Below are 7813 nucleotides of genomic sequence, written 5' to 3' on the forward strand. Positions count from 1 at the left end.
TTCAAAATAGCTTTTATTTTGAAAATATATTAAAAAAAAATTTTACAGATTTTTTTATATTACTACATCAAGATCATTAAAAAAATACTTAAAAATATATTTAACAATTTTCAAATTAAAAACACTTTTAAAAAATAATTAAAAACATTATCAGAAATTGTGTTAAACATCAAGTTTTGATGAAATTGGTTCTTCAATCTATAATATATTTAGGGGTTTTCCATCCATGTCCCGAGGCTAAAGGCAAAAATTTAATGATGAAATTAAAAAGTTTTAATTACTCACATGATTGTAGATTTATTTATATTTAATAAAATTTATAATTCAATATTAATGGTTATAGAAATTAAAATATTTTATTTGTGTAATTTAATTCATGCCATAAAGTCACTAGTCTAATATTATTTATTCAAAAGACATTGCAACTATTCAACGAATCATGAGATTGCAAATTTTACCTTAGTATTGCACAGATTCCTACGTTAGTTGTTTATCTCGAAAAATGTCGGAGCGCATAAACAAATGTAAAAATCTTACCACTACCTAGAGCGGCAAAGTTGGAGATCTAATGGGTTTCCTCCCTTTAGGTGGTAATTAAATGATAAAGATTTAGAATTAAAGGGTTTGCTCTTTCTATAATTTTAGGTTCGAGTTCTTAGTTACTCATATGATGACTACTTGAGGCTTATATGGTCGTTAACTTCAGGACCCGTGGAATTAATCGTGATACGCACAAACTGCCCAGACACCTATATTAATCTAAAAAAATAAAAGTTGGAAATTTAATCCAATTTCAATGATTTTCTGCTTTTTTTTCAATTGATCGGAAAAGGTTTTTTCTCTCTCCAAATAATAATCTACAGGCTTGTTTAACATTTGATTTTTAATTATTAATCTATCATATGATTGTTTGGTTCATTGCAGGGCCAATAGCTTTGAAGTTTGTTCGGCATTGCCATATTTATAGATAAAGCAGTTTTGTTTATATCGAACTTTGATCATAAGAACAATTATTGACTTACAAAACAGGGAATAGTCCGCTTCCATTCTTAATTTCCACCCACTTTTCTTAGAATCCTGAAGACGATACTTTCCAGTAGAGCTTCAAGTAAAAGATTAATAAAATGCAAAATAATTTGATAAACTCAGATAAGATTCTTCAAGGCGAGTGCATGTATGCATATTGCATAGTAATTAAATATAATTATAGTTGGTCTCGAGTTAATTCAAATTAATTATTTATTTTAAAAAATTAAAATAATATTATTTTTTTAAATTAAAAATTATATTAAAATTAATTTTAATAAATTAATAGAATCATGAATTAACCATTGTGATTACCTGGTCAAACCAAATAATTTATAAGTTTATTTTTTATCACTCAATTCAAATTAAAAACAAGTTAGTTGAGTCTTGAGTTGGCAATCAAGTTTAATAAAGGGCATTGCATGAAAGAAGTATATATGTTGCTGGTGTTCCGAATGTAGTTGTTGAATAATGAAAACCTAAATAAGTTCATTGCACATTATTATTCACCAAAAATGAGTCACTGGGAAGCAATCTCCGGAAAAGATAATAGGAAAGGAAATGTCGATAATCCAAGATCCATTAACGAAAAAGCTTGTGAAGAGAGGAATCTCCAACTCGAATCAACTCCCATAATGTGCCAAACACAGATACCATGTCCACGCTTCATTGATCTTGGTTGAAATTTCTACATATTTCCTTCTATCAAAATGGGGAATGGAAACATTGCAATTTATATAAGAGTACTGCATATATCTACACTTCAATGATTTTGAGAATGATAAGATTGTTGATTGCAACTTGAGAAGGTAAAATGATATACAAATTAATGAATCGGTAGTTTTCTTGCTTTATGAAAAAGCCTAAGTATTTGTTCAAAATATACAAATACAAGGTGATAATCCAATAATATGTCAATGGATTTTGCATCCATGTCCAACATCTTTAGTCTTGATATGAGTCTAACTTGTTTACAAGTTCAATATTTTTGTGTTCAATTATGTGTTGATTCCAAATATACATGGATTTTACAAGATGTCAGACCCATATTCTTGAATTTAGCTATGTGTTGAGCTCAAATAGATAAGGATCTAATGAGCTATTAAACTTAACATTTTTAAATTCAATTACGTGCTTAACCCAAATAAACATGGATCTGGTGAGCTACCAAACCCACCATTCATAAGCTTGGCACCATATTGAGCTCAAATAGGTACAAGCCTATCGAATAGCTAGACCTAAAACTCCTGAGCTTGGTTGCGTGTTGAGCCTAATGAGGCATAGGTCTAGCAAACTGGTAAATCTTTTACTTCTATACTTGGTCACATGTCAAGCCCAATTAGGCATGAGTTTGGTGTGCTGCTTAATCTGATGTCCTTAGGTTAACTATGTACTAAATTTAAGTGAGTATGAGTCTAGTTTACTACCATGCCTTATAACCGTGAGTTTGGTAGTGTACCATACACAAAGGACTAAAAGGTTTGGAGATAATTATAGGTCCTATATTAGGTTATTAAGTTTTGTTTTTTTGTTCTTATGACTTTTAATATAAAATATTAATGTTCGGGATATTCATCCTCTTAAATCCAAAAGTGTATAAAACATGTCTTAAGAGCCTACTATATTTTTATTTCATTAATCTTGTGTAAGGAATTTTTATCCCTCATTAATATTATTATAAAAAAAATAACTCTTTAACCCCTCTATTCCAGTCAAATAATAAGATTTAGGAATTATAAACACCCTCTGAACTACTAGGTAAGGGCTTGGCAATTTTTATTCTCTAGACACTAATATATACTTCTAAATCTTAGGGTATTTATCGAATCAAAATAAAAACAAACACTTTTATTCTTGAAATTTAATGTTCATTCTCTCATGCATTGCGGTCTATTTTTTTGAAAGCTATTAACTTTATTATTTAAGGACTCCTGAACCTCACTGAAATAGACTATTTTGCATTTGTTAGACCCTTCTACTATCAATTATTTATTTTTTAAACTTTAAAGAATGAAATATTGACATGAATATATAATTATTTATTGTTCAAACATCAAAAAACCTAATACCTAAATATATTGGATTTTGAAACATCATAGCATATAATTTTTTTATATCTAATAGGTAAACTAATTAAAAATAAATTACATATACCCTAATAATAAATTATTAGTTTTCATAAGAAAAAAAATTATTGCATGTATTTGTATTAAAAAACTTCAACTTTGTTTGTCTATATAACACTATTGTTTAAGAAATTCTCCAGCACTCTAATAAAAACCAGCGATAGTTAAGTATAATTTTATTGTCATTCTTAAGAGAGGAAAATACAAATAGAAGAAAAAATATATACTTATCAAAAGTGAATTTTTATTTTATTTTTATTCAAGAAACTAGAACTTAATGTACCGACACTAGGACAATGTCTATTTTAATTGAACTGTATAAATATGATTTTCATTTCTATTTATAAACTTTGATTCCATTTTATCAATGTTAAAAAAATATATTATTATATTATTTTATTTTTAATTTTATAAATCATATCAATTTATTTACTTGAATCAATTTAATTTGTGAAGGATCTTGTCCTTTGCAATCAATTAAAGGATTAAAATGGTAAGATTGCAATTTGCAATTATTTATATCCTCCATCCGAAATGGAAAATGGCAAGATCGCAATCCACGTGTCCTCTATCAAAATGAGAAACTATGAAAAAAAGTGAAAGAAATAATAAATAAAAAAACAGACAGCCCACTATTAGGATGTCGTAATATTAAATATGGAGAGATTATAGGCCACGACACAAAAGTTGATGGAGACCTTCCGTGCCCAGGGTCCACGCCATGCATCTCCGCACATACTTGCCCTCTTCTGGTCGAAGTCTCGGCCCTTGTTGTTCAGACTCTCTCACCTTTATTAATTAATTTTTGTTCGCATTTATAAATCTCTGTATCATAGAATGGATCCTTCCCAGACTAATTATTCTCTATAAAAGCCTCCCTCCCCTCCCACCCCCCGAGAGCTCTATCTGCATTACAATTTCTACTTTCCTCTAAGAACTTCAACACGAACCAGACCAAATAAGGTAAGACTGTACCAAAAAAGAGTTAGCTATCTCAGTCACAATCCCTGCTATCCCTCTCTGTATCCCTATTTTCTCTCACTTTCCTTCTCTGCAAGAACCCTTTACTCCGAGCAACGCCAAAGCCCCGTACAAGCTCTCTTCACTCTCTTGCTCTCTCTATATCGATGTCTCTTTCATAGCCTCCGTTTGCCGTTCCTTATCATTTGGCTTCCTGCAGATCAAAACCCCACAAACCAAAAATGTCTAGTTCCTTTGAAATATTTGACAAAGAGAAGGCTGGGAAAGCCGATGCTATGAGAAGGTACAACAGAAAGAGAAACTTGTACTCCTTCTTGGAAACTGTGGGAGCTTTAGTCTTGCTTTGGTGCTCCTTCTCTTGCTTCCCTGTCATAACACATACGGCCTCTCGTTATCTCTCCTTTTTTAACCAGAAAATCTATGCTTTTGTGCTTGCAAACGTTTTCATTCTAATCGTCGTCTACCTTTCATCTACAAAACCCAATAACAATGACCAAAGCGGCACTCCAATCCAAACCGATATCTACGACGAGTACGTTTCCTTCTCCACCTCCTCTCCTCAGTGGAAAACTACCACCGGAGAGGACAAACAGTTTGTTGTTTCATCGCTTCAAGAGGAACCAGTTCAAGCAGAAGAGAAGAGTCCAGTTCGTGAGAAAGATACACTCGACGACGAAAAACAAATTGTTTGCTGCGAGAAAACTAACGATGCTGCCAATGTTGATGAAATGGGAAAAAATCCAGTTCGTGATCTTACAGTGTTCAAAGAGGGGAAGTTTTTCAGGAGGACGCTATCAGGGAAACATGGGAAAGAGAAAAGGGAATATTCACGAGAGTTTCGAAGATCGGAGACGGAGATTGGAAGGGAAACGTTGACTGTAGTCCGTACTGGTGGCCTTAATCATAATACTCCGGGAGCCGCGAGAAAGTCGATGCTGGAGATGAATAATGACGAGTTCAGGCTTACAGTTGAGAGATTTATTGCTACTAAGAAGAAGATTTTGAGAGAGGAAAGTATTGCTTTGTCAAGTGAGGAAAAGGAAGAATATTTAGCTATTAATTATAGATAAGTAATTAATATTTAGCAGTATTAGTGGAAAAATTAATAAAAATAATTAGGTGCCGTAAAATCGAGAGGTGGTTTTTATGATTCATGATGCATAATTCTCCTAGTTCATCCTTGGATTGCCCGAAATAAATATCTTTAAAATTGAAGAATCAATGAATCCTTATTTTTATTGTCTTTTTTTAAGTCTTTATAATATCCAGAATAATACAAACAAGATTTAAATATATGGAATTGTAACTATGAAATGACTTTCTTGTATTTCATAAAAGTTAGGTGCAATAATCTTTACGTAAAGACTACTCTATCTAACTTTCCAGTTACTTAATTTTTCTTTGTTTTTTTTTAATCTTGAATTTTGATATATATATAAAAAGAAATTAGAACGACATAGTGTACTCGGAAACATAAAACTATAACGTCTTCTCATATGCTCAGATTTCACTTCAGAAACCTTAATTTGTATTTTGGACAGCCATTGATTGAAAAACAATTAGGTTGTCAGATTTTGTTTTTAGGAGAACAGGAAATAGACAAAAACATTTAGGCATTTTTTACCCTCAAAAGTTTGGGATCTTCAAGAGTGAAAAACCACCCTTTCTCTAATTAAAGGGCAGATTAGGGTTTAGAACGTATTTAGAGAGATTAAGACCTTAATTTCAATGAATTATCTCATAATTGCATAATTATTGAATTAGTGGGTGATTCATCTATACAGGAGATATAAATTCTTCGTGGTAACGAAGGCAAAGTTATAGCTATCTCCTTCCACTACATTTTCCCTTTGGGAAAGGTCATCGTCATTCCCTATTCTACCTCTTTTTTTCCATTGTTTTCTTTGTTGAATCTACTTTATGTTTCATAATCACTGGGTCCTAGAGGGGTTGAGTCATTATTTTGTTTGCGTTGGTACTGTTAAAAAATACCATTGACGTGGGGTTAGGGAGGTTTTGTTTTCAATTTCTTGTATACAAAGGTTTCTTTATGAAGCAGCTTTGCTCTTATCCACTTGTTGTCGAAATTCTGCAACACGAGGGATGCCAGAGGTCTCTTGCTTTATTATAATCAGCATTTGTGGTCTTTAATGTCTATGTTGGAAGGAATTTGAAAGGGTAACAATAATTGTTTTTTAAAATATTTTTATTTGGAAATAAATTAAAATAATTTTTTTATTTTTAAAATTTTATTTTTAATATTAATACATTAAAAAAATTTAAAAAAATTAAAAAATCAAAATTTAAAAAAAAACTAAGTTTAAATCATATTTTTAAACAAAATTTTAATTCATACACGAGACACCAATATTCTACCATTGAAATGTTCATCACAATTGTTGTAACCCAATTTTGGATTCACTAATTTTTTTTAATGTTATTTTATCTTATTATTCATGACAAAAAAAATATAATAAATAAAAAAAAAGAAAAAAAAAGAACAAAAAAAGAGTTTACAATATATTTTCTCGAGTCAATCATCATTTTCTGTCAAAACCGAGTCCACCAGGTCAATACGGGTCCCACCATGTCGACCGGGATGAAAAATGAGTTTCGGGCTGTTTAGGGTCAAAACCGTCATTTTCGGTCAAAACCAAGTCCACCGGGTCAATACGGGTCCCACCATGTCGACCGGGATGAAAAATGAGTTTCGGGTTGTTTCGGGTCAAAACCGTCATTTTCGGTCAAAACCGAGTCCACCGAGTTAATACGGGTCCCACCATGTCGACCGCGATAAAAAATGAGTTTCGGACTATTTTGGTCAAAACTGGTATTTTTGGTCAAAAAACCCGGTCCACCGAGTTGATACCCGTATAAAAAAGTTTCTTTGTAATTTAAAATTGATTTTTAGCGGGTGAAAAACTATTTATAATACTGATTTGAATTTTTAATTTTTACTCCTATAAATAAATATTATTATTATTATTTAGTATTATTATATATAATAAGACAAATAGTAATCGGGGGAAGTTTGAAAATTTTAACAATCCATGAATTGTTATCTGAATTCTTTAACAATTCGTGAATTGTTGTCTGAATTCATTAGCTATAAATAGCCAATTTCATACTATTTCGGGTTATGTTACTATTCATTTTTCTTATACTTTTTCTGCACCCTATTAAGATATTAAATTTTTTTTTAATAAATTAAAAAATACCAAAAATATCCCAACCGTTAGATTTAATAGTATTTAAATCTGAGTCTTTGATTTCATAGGATACAATAGGCTTTACCACACCAGATTTAAAACACCAATCAATCTCAGCCGCTCCAATAATCTGCCCTTCGGTCTGGTTGCGCCACGTCAGCAGGTGTACCGAGTTCTCGGTACATCGTGATACACCCGATTTCAGCCCATTCACTTCTGACCGTCCGATCACTTGAAGATCAAACGAATCACAGCCGCACGATCTGTTCATCCGAGATCCAGCGGTTGACAGCCTTCAGACGCACGAGCGCACCATACACTCGTCCACACCGTAGCACAACCTAGAGTTTCTCTCTCCTCTCGTCGGCGATTCTCTCTCTCCTTGCCGATCTCCCATTTCCGGCCGTCTCAAGCCGTGAAACCACCACAGAAACGTGCATCGCCTCCTCCTGAGCAAACCCCGACCGTTTT

General features: G+C 32.1%; 1 protein-coding gene across 1 annotated transcript; it reads left to right on the forward strand.

Annotated features, from left to right (window-relative positions):
• Positions 1-4354: 4354 nt before the first annotated feature.
• LOC105142777 (uncharacterized) lies at positions 4355-5203 on the forward strand. Its single transcript, XM_011050568.1, has one exon. It carries the CDS (start codon positions 4355-4357, stop codon positions 5201-5203), a length of 849 nt encoding a protein of 282 aa, XP_011048870.1.
• The last annotated feature ends 2610 nt before the right edge of the window (positions 5204-7813 follow it).

This window comes from Populus euphratica, unplaced genomic scaffold (genome assembly GCF_000495115.2).
Source record: "Populus euphratica unplaced genomic scaffold, PopEup_1.0 scaffold217.1, whole genome shotgun sequence".
NCBI lineage: Eukaryota > Viridiplantae > Streptophyta > Magnoliopsida > Malpighiales > Salicaceae > Populus > Populus euphratica.